This window comes from Gopherus evgoodei, chromosome 7 (assembly GCF_007399415.2).
Source record: "Gopherus evgoodei ecotype Sinaloan lineage chromosome 7, rGopEvg1_v1.p, whole genome shotgun sequence".
Lineage (NCBI taxonomy): Eukaryota > Metazoa > Chordata > Testudines > Testudinidae > Gopherus > Gopherus evgoodei.
The window spans coordinates 74,360,834-74,378,272 of record NC_044328.1 but is presented as its reverse complement, the minus strand read 5'-3'; the positions used below and the strand labels follow the sequence as shown (position 1 = coordinate 74,378,272).

The 17,439-nt window shown below is 49.2% G+C and overlaps 1 protein-coding gene across 1 annotated transcript in view; it reads right to left on the bottom strand.

The window, feature by feature from the left end:
• PKD2L1 (polycystin 2 like 1, transient receptor potential cation channel) overlaps positions 1-16,879 on the bottom strand; it is a 36,776-nt gene extending 19,897 nt beyond the window's left edge. Inside the window, exons 1-6 of the mRNA XM_030570994.1 lie at positions 16,444-16,879; positions 8,790-8,903; positions 5,113-5,240; positions 3,782-4,035; positions 1,869-2,093; positions 524-752 (exon numbers count right to left, since the gene is read on the bottom strand). Of these exons, the coding sequence (XP_030426854.1) occupies positions 524-752; positions 1,869-2,093; positions 3,782-4,035; positions 5,113-5,240; positions 8,790-8,903; positions 16,444-16,738 (1,245 nt within the window). The 5' untranslated portion in view covers positions 16,739-16,879. The remainder of the gene's footprint in view (positions 1-523; positions 753-1,868; positions 2,094-3,781; positions 4,036-5,112; positions 5,241-8,789; positions 8,904-16,443) is intronic.
• Positions 16,880-17,439: the final 560 nt, after the last annotated feature.

Sequence of the window (17,439 nt, the reverse complement as noted above, 5' to 3'; positions counted from 1 at the left end):
GCTTCCCTGTATGGTGATTTAAGAGGTTAGATCAGTATCTCAGGATAGCCCAGGGAGGGAAGTTCTGGGAGGGGGAAAAGTGGGGGAATGGTTTATTTCTCCTTGTTTTAAGAACCTAAGGGATCTGGGTTCTTGGGGTCCCCAGGGAACGTTGGGGAGGTCAGAGTGCCCCAAAACACTATATTTTTGGATGGTGGAAGCCTATCAGATCTAAGCTGGTAATTAAGCTTAGGGAAATTCATGCTAGTATGTCATTTTCTGAACTCGAAGGTTCAGATCTGAGAAAGAATGCTATGACAGGGTGGTAGGAACACACTGGCTTAGCCCCTCATCCAGCCAACCACGTGCTCAAGGGGAAGATCTGCAAAGACACCGAACTGCTATTGAAAGCCACAGCCTTAGTGCATGTGATTGTCTCCTTCTAGCAGTTCAGTCTGAGATGAGGGAAAGGTCTGGGCCAGCTCCCCTGCTCTTAACTTCCCTTTTACTTTTCCATCTTTGCCCCACCTCCACCCCCACTCACCAGTATGACCACCACATCCAGGATGTTCCAGACACTGGTGAAGTACTGGAGCCTGTGGATACGCAGCTCCAGAATCTCCTCCACCACGTAGTAGAAGATGTAGATGCAGAAAATGATCTCACAGGCCACAATGAAGAAGTCCCAGGTGCTGACATATCGGATGAGCTTCACCGTGCGGATTTGCCAGGAAGGGATTGCACCACCGGTGGCTGGAAATTCAACTACTAACCTGGAAGGGGAGAAGGAAACCCAGAATGACCATGAGACTGTTGTATGTTCTTGAGATCCATTGGGCTCACCCCCTCCTTCTGATGCACCTTCCAACCCAGGGGCCTGGGAGAGTCAGGCACATATATATGGCTTTTTCAATCATCTCCGCTGCCTCACGGCACATGGAGAAGGGAACCAGGGACCACTGAAATGCTGGTGGTTATGGTGGAAAGATAAAGGCTCCTTATTCACCATGCGGCAGCTACCAATAATACGGACGTTCAGATCCTCAATGGCATTCAGTCCCTAAACACCTGTGAAGACCTGGGCCTGAGTCCCTAGCCTGGGTGGGACCAGACTTTCAAAATGTCTCTACATGCAGCAGCTCCCAGGGACTGCCTCTCAGGAGGGATACGTACAGCATCTAGCACAGTGGGGCCCCAAACTGATAAAATGAGGAGCTGCTGGTCTGTTGGAGGGAGTGGGATCAGGGCAGGTGAAGGATCTCCTGGGGAGACTGGATGAGAACGTAACAGGAGTTTATTTGGATTGTGTCCAATTTTCATCTGAATAATGGACTGTTTACTGACTGCTGGCCAGGGAGCACTTCCCTAGCAGTGCTTTACTACCAGCTACGGGATACTTCTCCTTAGGCAATAGTTACATTAGGGACCTATAATTCTGCCTGCCCTGGGCACAGCCACCAGGAAGTGATTTAGCTTGGTTCATCTATTGTGGGTCTTTATGGTGCTTGAAATCATGGCAGTAGCTGACATCAAAGGTGACGGGGCTCAGGGAAGGAGATGTCACCCACTCCTCAAAAGTCAGAACTCATGTCTCCTCCATCCCTTCTGGTTAGAGAGTACTGGGAGCCAGGACTCCTGGGTTCTCTCCCCAACCCAGCCTTTAGCTCATTATATGACCTAAGGCAAGTTACTTAATGTCTCTGCTGCAGGCTTAGAGGACAATAAGGGCCTACCCCACAGTGGGGCACAGGGGCTGAATTCATTAATGTAGTAAAGTGGTTGAGAGCCTTGGATTAAAGGTATCAAGGCAGGGCAAGGTGTGAACGTCATGTTTTCAGTGCTACGCGGTGGGATTGAGGACGAAAGGGTCTCCACCGCGCTCCACCTACCTGAGCACGCAGAACAGGTTGATGTTTGCATTATATACAGAGAAGTCAATGAAGATCACCCGGGTGCCCCGGTCCAGCCACAACTTCTCCTTCAGGACTCGCAGGGCTTCCGCGCTCTCCTCCTGGGTCAGCTTGAGGTCTATGTAATATCCTCCCCCACTATAGCTGGTTAGTCGGCCCCAGTGGGACGAGCCGCCCAGTTCTTCCTCAGAATGGTACCTCCACCTGCACAGGGAAATCCACAAGCCACCCTTGAGGGGCAACGTGACCCATGCTAGGGCACAGAGTTAGGACTCAGGGGACCAGCTGGGTGGCTTCTCCTCCTGTCCTTTTCCACACTGGAGTATTTAGACTGTAAGCTCTTCAGGGCTGGGGCTGTCTCGTGTTGTGTTGCTATCTGGTGCCTAGCACAACAGGAGCCCCCAATCACAACCACTGCTACAAGGCATTGGCCGTCACAGGCCTAGCCACGCTGCTGACCCCTGCTGGCCTTCTCCCATGCTCAGACTGGGCCCTGGCCGCAGTACCCTGTGATCACCCTCGATTAGGCAGCAGGCCTGATTTATCTTCAGCGCCTGCCATTCTAGTCTCTCCAGCAGCAATGACAGTGGTGTTGTCCAGTGACCAGACAGCCTTCTTTAAAGCAAAGTATGATTTAGGTAGAATTACAACATTATAGAAAGAACAGACTTGAAAACAATGAACAGACAATGCACGTGTACAGGGTGCCAGGGATCTATTCATCTTCCACACAGGGACCTTGGCAGATCTAAGCTTCCAGCAGAGCCACACATGACTGTTCAGGTGTGCGTGACAGTCTCTTCCTGTCACTCACAAACCAGTTCTCCCCCCTACCCCTTCTCTTCAGGGAGAGATTTCTTTAAAATCAGTCATGTCCTTTTGATCACTCTGCTTCCCAAAGACAAAGTTACTTTTTAACTGTGTCTGGCTCACTGACTTGCTAATCCCAGCACTGGCAGAACAAGCCTTGCAACTTGCTGGAGACAGGATATAGACTCCCCAAAACTAATCGTTTCCCCCTTTGTCTTGTAATTGCCCTGCGAGTGTTTACTCAGAGGTTGCTTACCGGGGTCCATTGAGTGGCTTCCCTGCTTGTTTCTCCCACAGTCTTAAGACAGAACAATGCTTTCAGACAGGCAAGTCTCATAACCCCAATATACAGCAAGTTCACCGTACTGACCGAGTCACATACAGTGTTAATCAAAATGATCACATATCTAGTGATCACATCACAATTCTAGTACTATAACATAGTAACGCCACAACAAATATCCTAATATGAACTAAGGATGAGGAAATCAGACAGTCTAATAGCAGGTGAACTTCAAAATGTTTTGCAGGTTTGGTTCAGTTCAGATAAGCATCCAGAAGTCCCAGTTCTTAACTGAATGATCCTAACAGCTGGGGTTGGGCTGAGAACAGGCTATCAAGACCTATTGGACTTGGCACTTTTTCATGGTTCACAGATATTATAGGGGAAGTAAGGAGTTTCGTGCCCTCACTGCATCTGGTCCAAAAATATTCTCTCCCAGGACTGTGTCTTCATCAACTTAAGCTACAAATACAAGAGTCTCAACCTAAGCTTTCTCCTGAGCATGGCAGTTCCTAGGCTTTTCCCCAGCAGGAACCTCTTCTGCTCCAGCCTCAGAGAGACACTGAAGCTTTTTTAATATCCTTGATCTGGAGCCAATAGGACCCACCTGGTCTGACTGCCAGTGGGAGTCAGAGGGAAAGCACTCTGCAGGCCTACACAGGATTCTCACCCCCAAAATCCTGTTACCCATGGGACTAGTCTTTCGCATGGTATTTTAGCAAAAGTTGGCCAAAGTTCCAGCAAAAGTCGATCAAAGATTTTCCAGTGCAAAGGAGTTTGGTCAGAGGGGCACACTTACGCAGTTCCATTGATGAGCCCGAAGGGAACTCTTTCCTCTTTGTCCTCAGAGTACACATCATAGCAGCCTGAAATGTCCTCCTTAAAGTTGTCGTGCACCACACACGAGTTGTTCTTCACCTTCAGCTGGCGCAGACGTGGGACACCGAGCAGCAGATTCTCATAGTAGATGTAGGACTGGGTGTTGTGAGCTAGTGACTCATTGTTGTACCATTTGGTCCAGTACAAGCTATCTAGCAATGGGCCTTGGGCATACTGCAAAAGAAGAGGAATCAGGCATCTGGCTCAAGACAACTACTCAATGGGATGCCCCTGAAAGCTCCAGGGACTTGTCACAACCAGGTATCAGCTTGTCATGACACCCTTGCCATTCCCATATTGCTAAATAGTGGTGTGGTATCAGCTGTATCGTGGCTAGATGGAAGGGGGATGCCTTTAGAAAAGGGGAGGATGGGATGGAAAATGGCGAACCAATACCCAGATGCAGTGGGGGAAAGGCAGATCCATAGCTCATGGTAGAGACAGACAAAGGCAACTCGTTAGAAGCTATTTCTAGCTGTCTGATCAGCACAAGAGGTTGTGGTGTTTCGCCAGCATTCATGCTGCTTGTGCCATATCATTTCTCAGCTTGTTCTTTAGAAGAAATCCGATGAATCCTATGCACCTGTTCCATCGTTATTCATTACTCTGATGAAAGCTGCAGGGACTTGCAATCAAATTCCCTCAGGAGTCTATGTAGGCTGAGAGCCAGGGCCTGATTTTCACACCAGTTAGGCATGCAGTTATCACACATAAATCAGAACGTGCTTCTTGTTAAAGCACTGGAGAAAGACGCAGAAGCTCTAGGTCCAATTCCCAGCTCTGCCACAGACTTCCTGTGGGGCCTTGGACAAATCATTTAGCTTCTATGCGTCTCAGTTCCCCATCTGTAAAATGGGGATAATAGCACTTCCTTTCTCCCATCTTTTGTCTATCTTGTCTATTTTGGTTGCAAGTTCTCTGGGGCAAGAGCTGTCTAACCGTGTGTCTGTACAGCACCTAGAGGGATCTCAGGGCCTCTAGGCAACACAGTAATGGAAATAATTCCTGTGCTCAAATAGCTAGATATGGCTGGTGAATTTTACGTGTGCAAATGGCAGTGAAATTTCTACTGTTCACGCAGGAAGGGAACTAAAACTGACAGTCACAGAAGTCAGTCAACAGGCAGAAGCAAATGGAGCAACCACACACTGCCCAGAGGGAGATGGGCCAGCACAGGGATGGATTAGATGGCATCCATGTGGGCAGATTTCCGTGTTCCAGAACCTGGGGACTGTACTTGGTTGTACTCACCCCCCAGAACTCAGCCATGCTCCCAATGGACTGGAAGGACACCCCGCTGTCCGAAGGGGTTTGCAGGAAGAGGTCGGACATCACTTTGGTGTAGTAATAGGCATTTGTACTGGTCATTCCATAAGTCACTAGGAGAAAACAGGAGAGCGGGGGATGGTTCCCCTTGCACATGAATATTAGAGACTAACATTAATATCAGCTCTACCTTAGTAGAGGTGAGTATGGGGGAAAGAGGAGAGAATGCAGAAGGAAGAGAAGAATTTGATGCTCAGGGACTCTCCAAAGTCCTCAGCAAATGTATTTCTGAATTCAGAGGAGCCTCTCTCACTGGGGATGAAATCTATTTCTGAGCTGCAGTGGCTTGGCTTGCTGGCCTTCTCCAGAGCAGCAGGTTGTATGCAAGCAGCCCAGCTGGACAGTTTTGAAAGGGTCTCCATTTTACCATACAGAAGCACCTAAACTGAGCTCTAAAAGGGCGACAATGCTTAAAAACAGCAGCAGCCAACCTATCTACTGTGTGGGCAGGGCTGGGACTCTACAGCTCACCTTGAATAAGGGGCAGCCTGTCGCAAAGCAGCCCAGGAAAGGAAATGGGGGACAGTTATTATTCTTTCCAGGTCCCCCTCACCTTGCTCCAGGGACCTGCTCCACCTTCTGACCCAGGAAGTCAATGGGACTCCTTACCTCCTTAGGGTTACACATGCACCCAAGTGCTTTTCTGCACCAGGGGCATAGATAAACATTTAGCACCGGCTGCAGAGGCTCATGGTCTAAACTTTATGAGGAGCCAGGGTTTAATCCCGGGTGATGACTAAACTGATGGTGGTTATACGTTGATGAAGAAACCTTGCCTATTACAGCTCTGTTTCTTTCTGCTTAGTCATCCACTGTCTTACACAGGCATTTTGCCATGCATAGCCATTGTTCAAGTCCTAGGATTCATAAGTGCATAGATTCCAAGGCCGTTTGATCATCTAGTCTGATCTGCATATCCCAGGTCAGAGAATTTCACACCGTTACCCCAGTACTGAGCCCAAGAATTTGTGCTTGGCTAGAGAGGGATCCAGCCTGGATTTGAAGACTTCAAGGGACTTCCCTTGGTGGGAAGCTTTAGATTAGTTTTCACTCAACAAGGATGCAGACCGATGAGTGGGATCTAACACAAATAACACATACACTTCTCTCCCAGGCAAAGAATCAAACATTGCAAATTCTAAGACCTGTCCCTCAATGAAAGGGCTTCCTGAAAAAGCAACCAATGTTCTGCATGACTCAGAATAAGTCACACTGGAAGACCAATTGGGATGCCATCCCCCTGCGCCTGAGCGATAACCACCCCGTTTGGTACCTTTGTGTATCTGTTCTGCCACGGGGTGCATGAAATATAATCCACTGCACCATGCAATGCCACAGGTGCTCCTTTGAGATAACAATGAACCTTCCCAAAGCAAACAGCAATTGTTCTGCCCACACAAAGTACATTACTATTCGGTACAGAGCTGCATTAAATCCACCCCCGAGGACAATGTGAGCTGCCATCCCCTTTATCATCCTAACCACCCTTCCTGCATGGCCCATCAAGATTTAAAGGGGAAACATCAGCTCCCTGCGTGAGTTTGAACAATGTGGCTCAGATTCCAGGAAGCTCCGAGACCTGGCTGTTTGCATTTGTCCTTTGCCCTTACAGAGCTTCCTGGCGCAAATCTGAGGAGAGGCTCTTGTGCAAATCCGCAGTGGCTTGATAGAGGTTAATGGCCAGAATTTGTGCTGAGGTCTGGGAAACATGGCTTAAAAGCAGCAGATGCCAAATCACCTAGTGCAGAGGCCTTGTGCTGATGTCTCAGATGCCGAGTGCCCCCTTCACTCAGGATGTCTTTTTGGGCGAGTGGCACCTGGGTGTGAGCAGTCACTCTGCAAAGCCATACCCGAGACTCTATGTCCTTATGGGGGTTGTGCTCCCCTGGGTGTGTCATTGGCACATCTGCGAGCACACCCCATAGCTTCTTGTGCTGTAGTTATCTAAGCTGCTCTGATTCTTTCCCAGTGAATTGTGGGAGAACTTGTTAGTCCTTCTGGCTAGATAGAGGGAATTGTGGGAAGGAGCTGAAGAAAGGACTATCAGCATTGCAATGGTTTAGCCTGTGTCCACACTGCAAAGTGGGTGGGTTACCACCTCACATGAAAGCCTCACTCGGGTTTTAGCCAATAGCCCCGGCTAGGGCAGTTAGTGAAAGCACCACCAAAGTCAGGTGCAAGGGTTTTGTGTGTGGATGGGAGTTAGGGGAGACACCTGGGTAAGAGCCTGGGCAACTCTGAAGTGAAGAAATACTCTTCCGCTCATCTTGTGCAGGACTCCTCTGTGATGTGTTCTTCTCTCAGGAGCCAGCTGGTGGGGTTTGCTTCTCTAAGCCTTGGTCCACACTACAGCATTAAATTGATTTAAACAGCGTTAAATCGATTTAACGCTGTACCCGTCCACACTACAAGGCACTTTACATTGATTTTAAGGGCTCTTAAAATCGATTTCTGTACTCCTCCCCAACGAGAGGAGTAACCCTAAAATCGATATTACTATATCGATTTAGGGTTAGTGTGGACGGAAATCGAAGTTATTGGTCTCATTCTTTTACTGAGCTACCCAGAGTGCACCACTCCGGAAATCGATAGTAGCCTAGGACCATGGATGCACACCACCGAATTAATGTGCCCTAGTGTGGACGCGTAAAATCGATTTTATAAAACCAGTTTTATAAAACCTGTTTTAATAATTTCGATTTTATGCTGTAGTGTAGACGTGGCCTGACAATCCCAGAAAGAAGCATCAGTGAATGCACTGGAGTTGTTAGAATAGAGCAGTGGCCACCAGGATTCCTGGGCTCTCTGCCCTCAATTTGCTGTCTGAACTCACACACAGCACTTAGGCCGTCATTTTCAGAGGTCCTGAGCAACTGCTGCTCCGCAGAAGCCAACTGGAGATACGGATCTCAGCCCTTCTGAAACTCAGACCCCTTAACTACTTACTGATGCCTATGAACTGGGTCTGGTGGTACTTAACTCCCTTTCAGGGAGCTTGGTGAGCGTCAGGTAATTGTCTGCAGAGGCCATTGGGAACGCCGGATGGACGGTGCCATGGGAGCATAGAGAAGCACCACTAGAGCTAATCAAAAATGCTGTTTCCTCTCCCCTGGGTAAATTTTGAACATTTTTCTTCATTTCCCCCCTAAAATTTCCTATGAACCTTTTTGTCAGTGAAAAACTGAATTGTGAAACCCCCAAACTGTGAGGATTTTTTTCAAAAATTGAACATTTTTTTGAAAGCCAAAAATGTTTCTCTCCCCCGCCCCCGCCCAACAAAAAAAAACCTGGAGAAGGTCAACTCACAAGAAAATGTGTATGCTGACCATTTTGATGAAAACATTCCAAGCTGTTCTAAAGATTGCCATGATCTGGCATTGACCAGCTGTGTAATAAATTAGTGTATTTTCCCCTCTACTGTTACATGATGTCGATATTTTACTGACTTAGTTAAGAATGTGCCCTCCAGAGCTCTGGGTGCACATACGAGATATTAAACACGCCATAAATTAGAGCCAAGATGTCCAAACCATAAACCCTCCAAAACAGAGTTACACACATGGACATAGATCCACCCTTGAGCCATCTGGGCAGCTACTCACGTAGGCAGATATCCACCAAGAAGATGACATAAACCAGCAGCTCTCGCAGCGTGGTCTTTACATACAGCTCTCGGTTTTCAGCAGTGTTCTCAGTCAGAGTTGTCCCCCAGAGGCCTGTCAAGCATAAAGCAGCAGCAGGTGAATTTAGGGTGAGATTGTCAGAGGAGATAGCTGCTCAATGCCCATAGAAAGGCCCTTGGACACTGTTGACATCACAGACTCACTGACTAAAGTGATGCAGCACTGGCAGGGCGGTGAAAGTGTCACTCATCCCAGCAGAGCATGGGTCTTTGTGCTCAGCTAGTAGCTGGTCCGCATAAGAGGATAAGACTCTACTAAAGTGCCAGCTGAAGGGGGTTGTTCCTTTAGCTCAAGTGGTGAAGACTCATGCTTTTCATGCTGAAGGGGCCTGGTTGAGGCCCTACTTGTTGACAGTCCAAGTGGGGCTATCTGACAAGCTTGTCCATCCCATGCTGACAGCGTGCCTCAGCCCTGATCCGGCGGGATATGTCTAGTCAGTCATCCTCTCTTCCCTGCTGGTAATCACATCCCCATCTGCACCATCAGTTTGCACAACACCACTCCCCTGCCCTCTCAACTGAGCCCCTCAGTGCCTTTCCCCTCCCCATCTGCCTGTCTCCATCAGGACCTGTCAGTCCCTCCCTCCTGCCTCTAGCCTCCTTCTCTGTCCTCCGCCCTTCCCATCAAGTCTCAGCAGAGGCCACAGGAGAACATTCTCCCTGTGTGACAGCCAGCACACAGGTGGGGGCTTGGAAGGAGGCAGATCAGGCCCCATCAGTCTGAGTGGCGGCAGCTCAGTGGGATGCTGGCCCTGCCAGGTCTCTGTATGTGGAAGAGCAAGTGGGAAGACAGCACCTGACAGGCAGCCTCACATGTCCATGCGATGACATTGGCCATCCAGGCAGGACTTCCCTAGCTGAGCTGCATCCAGGCCGGGTGCTCCAGGGTCAGCATGGGCCTTCCTGTGTCTCTCCAATGACACCCAAAATCTCTGGGCCTGCATGATGCATAAACCCTGAGGAGCCCCTGGAGGAGATGATCCTGAATCAAACACTTTGACCCCAAACCCTGGGGCTGCAGGAAATTGAGCCCCAGCTCCTCCATGGGTGTCAGTTGATGTGGCTTGATTTACTTCAATGCAATTTACACCCCGGAGGGGCTGGCTCCAAGGAGCTAATTCTGTGTCTTGAGCCCCTGGTAGAAGCAGTTCATTGAGCATCGCCTAATGCTTGATCAGGCAGAATGGAGCTTTTTCCTCCAAAGAACCTGACAGCACACAACTAATGAACTGCCTTAGTCCATTAAAGAGCTTGCTCGTTCTCTCTCTAATGGCTCCTTTGTGTGATCACTCAAACTTTCACCCACACATATCTAAACTTCCACTTGAAAGCTAAGCGGCTTAATCCACATCAGTAATCACAATGGTTCTCGCCCCTTTCATATGAGCCCAGCCCTTGTACACACCTGGGGCAGAGAGATGCGCACAGCTCTGCCTGATCAAAGCCTGAACACCCTGAGTGCTCTCTGACAGAAAGAGGATGGTCATTCGCTCTGGAGTGTTCCTCCCTGCTGTCCGTTGGCAGCTGAGCAGAGCAGAGAGCCTTCTGCTCTGCATCAGCACATGCTGGACTCTGCCTTTCAGAGCAGCAGCCCAGACAATTTGCTGTTTGCTTCTGGGTCACATGCACTTTGAGACCAGTTGAATTACTGTGCGAGTGACTCAATGAAGCAAACATTGACTTGAGGTGTCTTCAAACCAGAGATGGGTTTCACAGCAAGACCTTGCATGCAAACGCCCCTGAGCTATGGGGGTAGAGGAGGGAGTGGAAGCCAAATCTAGATCTTGAGCAAAATTTCACAGCTCTACCAGGTCAAACAAAACCCTAGCTGTGAGGAGCAGCTCAGCCTGAAGGAGGTTATGCACTTAAGGCACTGGAGAGGGATTCAAGGGATTGGGGTTCAATTCCTGGCTGTGCCCTAAACTCTCTGTGTGACCTTGGCCAAGTAATTCTGTGGCTCAGTAGGTCGCCTCAAGCTGGAATTTCCCTGTGCTAGCTCTGATGGAACTAGTGCCCTAAAAGCAGGGTATAGCTGCAGTGGCATGAGTGACGGGGCAGGCTAGCTACTCCAAGTACAATCCCATCTGAGACCATAGGCATGTACTTGGGGCAGCTAGCCCCTGGGACTGCAGTGGCACCACACTCTTTTCACTGCGCTAGCATGGGTACGTCTCCTCGAGCTGGGATACCTTCTGTGTTTGTGCAGCACCTGGCACAGTGAGGCCACTAGCCCTACTTTAACAATCAACAACCACCACCAGGCACTAAAGGTTTAAAGGGCTGGATCGCCACCATGGAGATGGGGCCCCATCTCACCATCAGCCCCTTGCTTGCTGTCCTAATGTTCTGTGCACACGTGAAGAGGTACAATAGGGTCAGCCAGGATTGATGTGCATTTCAATCTGCTCTGGTAACCCACCACAGGTTCCTGTGCACAGGACTTGGGGTTTGTAACACACTCCCCCAAACCAGTGTGGGCTGCAATAAGGACTATAGGATTGGTCTTTACTCTGAGACAGCTCCTGAGTTGCCATGCTAGGCTCTGGATCGCGTCCCAAGCATCAGTCCCTATATATATATATCTCCCTTAGCTGTTTCACAGGGAAGTGTTGCCTAATCATAAATAAGAACAGGAGTCCTTGCGGCACCTTAGAGACTAACACATTTATTTGAGCATAAGCTTTCGTGGGCTACAGCCATCAATGATTATCAATTGCTTTGAAAACTTTGGATGCCAGAGGCGAAAGGATTGCTACAGGCAGGGCCAGCTCCAGGCCACAGCGCGTCAAGCTTGTGCTTCGGGCGGCATGCTGCGGGGGGTGCTCTGCAGGTTGCCGGGAGGGTGGCAGGCGGCTCCGGTGGAGCTCCCACAGGCGTGCCTGCGGAGGATCCGCTGGTCCCACGGCTCCGGTGGAGCATCCGCAGGCAAGCCTGTGGGAGGTCCACCGGAACCGCGGGACCACCAGACCCCCCCGCAGGGAAGCCTGAGGGAGGTCCACGGGAGCCACGGGACCGGCGAGTGGCAGAGCGCCCCCCGTGGCATGCTGCTGTGCTTGGGGTGGCAACGGCCCTGGCTACAGGTAATGTTAATAACAAGAGCAAGTAGGGCTGCAAGGACATGAATACCCTGTTTCCCAAAGGACTGAGATTTTGACATTTGTCTTTGTTGCAATTAGAAACAAACCTGCAAATGCCCAGAAAAAACATCATTTCGAGTTGATCAAAATGTTCCGGTTTGACAACGCCTTTTAAAAATTGTTACATTGTAATGTGGGCTACAAGGCACCCGTTACAAAAAGTGAAGCGAAAAGTCTCTGCAAACTGAAAAATCAAAAAGAACAGGAGTACCTGTGGCACCTTAGAGACTAACAAATTTATTTCAGTATAAGCTTTCGTGGGCTACAGCCCACTTCTTCGGATGCATAGAGTGGAAGACTCTTCTGTCTGTGTGTTCCACTCTAGGCATCTGATGAAGTGGGCTGTAGCCCATGAAAGTTTATGCTGAAATAAATTTGTTAGTCTCTAAGGTGCCACAAGTACTCCTGTTCTTTTTGTGGATACAGACTAACATGGCTGCTACTCTGAAACCTGAAAAATCAAAATGTTTCACTCTGAAAGCATCAAAACGTGACATTTCAACACTGTCCAAACTCTCCCATCCCACTGCCTTTCCCCCTCCCAGAATGAAATTTTGGCAAAACCTCTATGGTTCTGTAGAAAGGGATGATGTGATGGAAAATGGACCTGTCCCAGCGTGAGCGTTCCAGAAAAGCCAGCGGGCTGCTTCATCCCTGGAGAACAGGGAATGGAAGCACTTTTCACTGCTCTCAAGAGACCGGACCCTAGCCAATGATCACATCTGTCCTAAAGGGTCCAGTATGGAGCTGTGGCCATGGCTTCGAACGCAGGCTGAGGCACAGGCCATGGGGCTTTAGAACAAGGTAGAAGAGAAAGGATCCCAAAAGCCTCCTACTCACCTCCCTCCCAAAACCCAGTCAGTCAGTGGGCCAGATCCTTAGCTGATGTAAACTGGGACCCCTCCATTGACTTCACTGGAGCTATCTTGATTCAGTCCAGCTGGGGATCTTGTCTCCCCTGCATCCCAGAGCAGGTTGTGCACTGCTCAGTAATTCTTCCGCTAAAGCTCCCTTTTCAGCAACACAATACATCTGCAGACACCAGCAACAACCAAACGAACACTGGGCTTCGGGCGAACTGGACACGGCAGCTGCAATGAGAACGTACACCAGGGGCCTTCAATGGGGAAATGCTGAGCTAACTTCCAGGCAGGATGGCGTACGTTCTGGTGTGTGTTTGGGTGGGGAAGGTCAATAACACTATGTCCGTTTATCAGCTAAGCGATCCTGCAGGAGTCTGCCGATTCTTGGGGCAGTGGGGAACAAGGGGGATGAGACAGAGGAGTATCAAGGAAAGAGTGGCAGAGATGGGGAGATAAAGAGGACAAGCTCCTCAGCAGGGGTCAATCGGCACTGAACTCATTACAACAAAACTGATTTACACCAGCTAAGGATATGGCCCAGAAAAAGAAATGTCAAGACAAAGATGAGCGCGATCCCCTGTGCAATCAAAGAGCTAGGATTTGGAGATCAGCTCAGCTCCTATCCCCAGGGATCTACCTACCCAAGGCTCCCATTAGCACAGCGTCTAAGCACCTCACAATCCTCCCCATCCCTAGTGGGCAGGGCCACCCTCCTGAAGTTGCAGATGGGGAACTAAGGCCTGGAGAGGCGATGTGGCTTGCCCAAGTCACCTAGGAAGTATGTCGTGGAGCCTGGAATTGAAACTCGATCTCAAAAGTCCCAGGTAGGCCCCCAAACCACTGGCCCATCCTCTCTCTCTGAAACAAGCCCTCATAGCAGAACTCCTTCCCACACGATGTTTGCACTGATGGTGACAGCTTCTTCAATGACATGGCCTTGCCCCAAGTTTTAAAGCCACCCAAGCCAAGCACTGACTTTAACCTATGGCTTAGAAAACACGCCTTTCCCTCGATGCAGGAAAGTCATCCACCACCTGGCCTGTCCCACTGGCTGGCTCTCCTCTGAACCCTTCTGCCAACCGGAAAACTGCCGAGATGGCTGTGTCAGGAACTGAGTTCTGTCAGGACTTTATTTTCCAGAGTATTGTATTTTCTAAATAGACAACCCACCTAATTCTCAATTGCTGAACGACAGTCTCCACTCATGGATATATTTTGCTTTCCACAACCAAATCCCTGTACAACTTTTCATGAGTGATGTACCCAAGTATTCGGATTCTAATATCTAAACTGCATTGTTAAATTTATTCACCTAAATTTGGTTTATTGTTGATTATGTGCTCTATGTATCATATGACTTTTAAAAACTAACTTTATATTTGTGGATAATCTAAGCACTATACCCAGATGTACAGACACTCTTTTCCCAACCAGATTAGACCTTAGGTAGTGAATATATTTTTATATATTAGCTTTAATAAAAATTTTTAAATTGTTCTCCACTCCATTAGCATCCTCCAGGGGGACAGGATGGAAGGAGGCTCAAGACCAGGCGAGCCCTGCATTATAAGCAGTTTCTCCCCTTATAAGGTGCACTGAGAATTAATTAATTAGTATCTCCAAGTGCCCTGAAGATGCAATGGGCTTGCTGCAGGTCAAGTGTCATTACTAGACTATACATTAAGGGCTGAGCAAAAGCCCATTAAATCAATGGGAGGTTTTCTACTGACTTCCTCAGCTTTGGATCAGATCCTGATGGCACTGCTCTAGACATGGGTAATCTTTGCCTACAGGGGGCAGTAGTGGATTAGTCAGGGAGGGAGGAGAGGACATGATGGTACCATAGGGGTTTTCACTCTCATTTCTTGGACATCAGCATTACACAGAGATCATATCTGGAAAGGGATTTTTGTTTTTGAATTATTGATCTCCCCGTTTTCAAGCATCACACTGTAATTATGTCACAGCACTCCGAGCAAAGGAAGAGTCCTGTGGGGACTGCAGACCTCAGAATAAAACAAAGTAAATAATGCATTAGCCTACCATCCCCTGTAGGCACATTCCTCCTCTCTCAGCCTCTGTTTCCAGTTGTGCTACTGGGCCAGGGGAGGTCTACATCTCAGCACTATTGAGAGATGCCATCAATTGCTCTAGAGACCCAATCCAACTCCTATCAAAATCAGCGGGAACACTCAATGTGTGTTGGATCTCGCTCTAAATGGCAGCTCAGAAATCCTTGATCATACAAACTATAGATATCACACAACTGGTCTAGACAAGAATGGGTTAGACAAACACCTGTCACGGATGCTCTAGATGTACTCAATCCTACCTCGGTGCAGGGAATGGACTAGATGACCTCTTGGCAGAGGCGGCTCTAGGTATTTTGCCACCCCAAGCACAGCTGGCAGGCTGCCTTCGGTGGCTTGCCTGCGGGAGGTCCCTGGTCCCACGGATTCGGCAGCACGTCTGCGGAAGGTCTGCCGAAGCCGCGGGTCCAGCGGACCCTCCGCAGGCATGCCGCCGAAGGCAACCTGCCTGCTGCCCTTGCGGCGACCGGCAGAGTGCCCCCCCCGGCTTGCCGCCTCAGGCACGTGCTTGGCATGCTGGTGCCTGGAGCTGCCCCTGCCTCTTGGGGTCTCTTCCAGCCCTGCATATCCATGATTTACAAACATGTTACAGTGGGTACATTTGCACAAGGGTTGTATTAGAAACCGTGATTAGAAAGCCACAGAATTTACAGTTGGGGGGAAAAATTACTAGGTTATGTTTGTTGCCAATTCATTGGCTACCAATGTAGGGTTTCCCCTACAGTTTAATGCAATCTCCAGCCTGGTGTTTAATTTCTCAAGCCATGGGGCTTCACCCTTTCTGCTGGGAGATACTGTGAAATCGACTAGTTCCCACTGCCGGGAGCTGCCCCAAGATGCAGCCTAACTTTTATTTAGTGTTTCTAGCTTTTAGCCCCCTTACTGTTCCATCTAGCCTCTTGTGCCAGCCTAAACAATTCCCCTCTCCCTACGTGTCACCCCCCCAGTTATCTTTTAGCAAAGCCATTTACATATAGCTCTTATGCTCATTCCCTATAGATTAATCCCCACAGACCAATAGTGTGGTGGCTTTTCATCTTCCAGTTTTATATACATATGTATATATAGGAAGTGTTGATATAGGGGTCACTATTATCCCCTCTAGAATAAAAAACATCTAGGGAGGGGGTATTGTCTAATTCCTACAGTAGGGGTTTGTAATCAGGATGCCTAGGTTCTATTCTAGGCTGTGATCTTGAGCAAGCCCCTTAGCTTTTCTGCACTTCGGTGGCCCAATCTGTAAAATGGGGACAATGGCTACATCTCAGAAATAAGGCAGGGAGTGTGGGATCAGGACTCCTGGGTTCTGTCCCTGGAGCTGCCACAGATTCTTTGTGTGACCTCAGACAGAACACGTTAGAGGAGTGCTCACTATGGCCATGTGCAGCTTTTCATGTTACACAGCTGCTCTATGGCTCTTGGCTCCCAGGGCTGCTCTTCACATGGGTTTATAAACACATTCTAACCAGACCCCAAAGTTTTACCTCGGATGCCTTTGAAGAAACAGAAGCAGCACTTGGGCAAGGGTTTCTTCTTCATGTCCTCTGCCTTTTTCCTCTCTTCTTGGTAGGGAAGGGAGTCCCCCAGCTTCTCAATGTTCTCGTAGGGGTTCTCCAGAATGGCCTTGGGGTTGTAGATGGCTCGGATCTTCAGAGATGCAGAGGGGGAGCCATTGTAAACAGGATTGTCCCACGCTTTCTTCCCCAGGGTTTCTAGCTCGTGCTCCTCCTGGGCTCGAAAGTGGCTCTCGGCTCTGTTGTTTAACCGGGAGGAGCTCATGGCGGTTCACCAGGGAGCGATGTGCTTTTAATTCAGTCACTGGTGCAAACTGCCTGGCGACAGAAATTCGAAGCTGGAGAAGACGAGTAACTTGAAGGGAACCTGTCAGAGTCAGGGAGCCCCTTTGCCAGGGGAGTCCAGAGTGGCTGAGCACTAGATGCGTGTAGGCTCGGTCTCTCTCTCTTTTATACTAGCTCATCTGGTGACATGGCTCAGAGGGTGGCACAGCCCATTGTTGGGAATGGCTGTAAATACTATTCTTCTGGGAGCGCAGCTCGAGTCCAGGGGATGCTTTCTGCCTCCCTGCACAGATAACAGCTCTGAATGCCACAGTGGGGAGAGGAGGCTGCTAGGAGACTGAATCTCACTGCCGGAGTTGACGGGAGGGAGGGGATAGGGAGTTAATAGGACACCTAAGGCTGCAGGCAGCTGAGACTAGCACCTGCTGCTTGCCCAAGTGTTAAGGGCTGGGCTTTAGAGTGCAGGAGGGAGTTTAGACTTTGTATGTGGGACTCCATGGGAGATAGGGACCAGGAATGACGGATACATTTTGCAGAAGGAAGGCCACAGAGGGCTGCATAGCTCCATGGAACAAGGCAGAGAACAATTACTTTGGAGAGCCATGAAGTTTCAAATGTTCAATGAGCTGTAAAAATTTGGGTGACTGAGACAAAGTGGAGCATGAATGCTGTCTGTAATGG